This window comes from Aplysia californica, unplaced genomic scaffold (genome assembly GCF_000002075.1).
Source record: "Aplysia californica isolate F4 #8 unplaced genomic scaffold, AplCal3.0 scaffold00273, whole genome shotgun sequence".
Lineage (NCBI taxonomy): Eukaryota > Metazoa > Mollusca > Gastropoda > Aplysiida > Aplysiidae > Aplysia > Aplysia californica.
This window is the reverse complement of record NW_004797543.1, coordinates 1-1,435: the sequence shown is the minus strand read 5'-3', so window position 1 is coordinate 1,435 and position 1,435 is coordinate 1. Positions and strand designations below refer to the sequence as shown.

Genomic DNA, 1,435 nt, shown 5'->3' with positions numbered 1-1,435 from the left:
CTGACATGAAACGTCTACTTTTACATTCTCTATAAATGGGCTGTTGCTGTGATGTCAAGGGACATGACTCTTATCATTACTACGGGAAGAAGATAATTAAGGGAGTAGCACGCCCTTGGATGAAGTCACATTGAGAAGCGTGAAATAAGCCGACGTCGTCTGAGAGACACTCACTGAGAGTTTGTCCAGCACAGGACGACGAGAAGACTGCATTGATCCTGGACGGGGGCCCCTGACAGACCACGACTCATCGGACCGCCAGGGAACTTTACAAGTTGTAAAAAGAGGAGAGAAGTGTGAGAATATTTTCTGTCAAAGGAAAACTGAATACATGAAAGGTACAGAAAAAGGGTTTTTTTTGTTTGTGGGTGGAATGTTGAGCTAGCTGTGTGTACTTCTTTATAGTCAGTTGATGGAAAATAACATAGTTACCAGAGTTTGTTTCAAGTGAACTCTTCTGTATTTCATATTTTGAAGCTAGAACTATTAGATATTGCACCTCAGACATATGTAATTATATAAATCACAATTTTCCTTTTACGTTTCTCCCTACAGTTGACTGGTTTACTGCGTCGGAAAGGGTGAGCACAAGAGGACCCAACCTGATAAACTTCATCTGGACTGTAACCCCCGAAGGATTTGTAAATAACTACCAGGTGGTCACCCAGTCCAGTCTACAGTCTTGTTTACAAGTACAGGACAGCAAAAGTGAGCCAGGGAGCTCCATTGGTGTTTCATTTACAGGGCTCAGAGCTGGGGTGAAATATTTGTCCACTCTGACCCTGGTACTGACCGCGACAACTGACTACCCCCCTAGATCGAAAGTTGTCAGTTTATCTGAAGCCTGGACAAGTAAGTTATTGTTGAGTTTGCTTCTTCAGATAGTGAAGAGTTCCCGGTAATCAAATAGAAAGTTTCACCTGAGACACAGGAGAGAATATATAATATTACATATTATGTTCTGTGTGTTAAACCTTTGAGCCCTGACCCCCTGAGGCTACCATGCCCCTCTGCCGGAGGTCCTCAGTGATATATTACTAACAACATTCATGTGATCGTCAGAATCACATTTCATATCCCACTCAGGGTTGTCCTTGTTCCCTTAGATGTAAAAGAAATATTCTTTTTGTGGATCTCAAATTCAATTTTTGTGTGTGGACAAGGTAAACAAAATCTAAATTTCAATCAACACTTTCACTGCACTTAGCCACAGATGTTTTTGGTATGTCAAAGAAAAACATTGCAAGAGAGTAATACAAAGAAGAAGAAGATTTGCATTTGTATGGCACGGATTCCTGCTCAACAGCAGCTCTATGCTCTTTACAATCTATCCTGGTAGTCCCATTGGCATTCTAAAACGACAACATCCAGTTGGTTGTCAGAGTGCTTCATGTATACATGTGGACATCAGGGCTGTGGTGGTTGGGACAGTACT

General features: G+C 41.7%; 1 protein-coding gene across 1 annotated transcript in view; it reads left to right on the top strand.

The window, feature by feature from the left end:
• The window catches only part of LOC106012140, a gene marked incomplete at both ends in the record, with an annotated part of 2,140 nt that extends 1,329 nt beyond the window's left edge, over positions 1 to 811 (top strand). The window contains 1 exon segment of the mRNA XM_013084119.2: positions 556 to 811. Coding sequence (XP_012939573.2) covers positions 556 to 811 — 256 coding nt within the window.
• Positions 812 to 1,435: the final 624 nt, after the last annotated feature.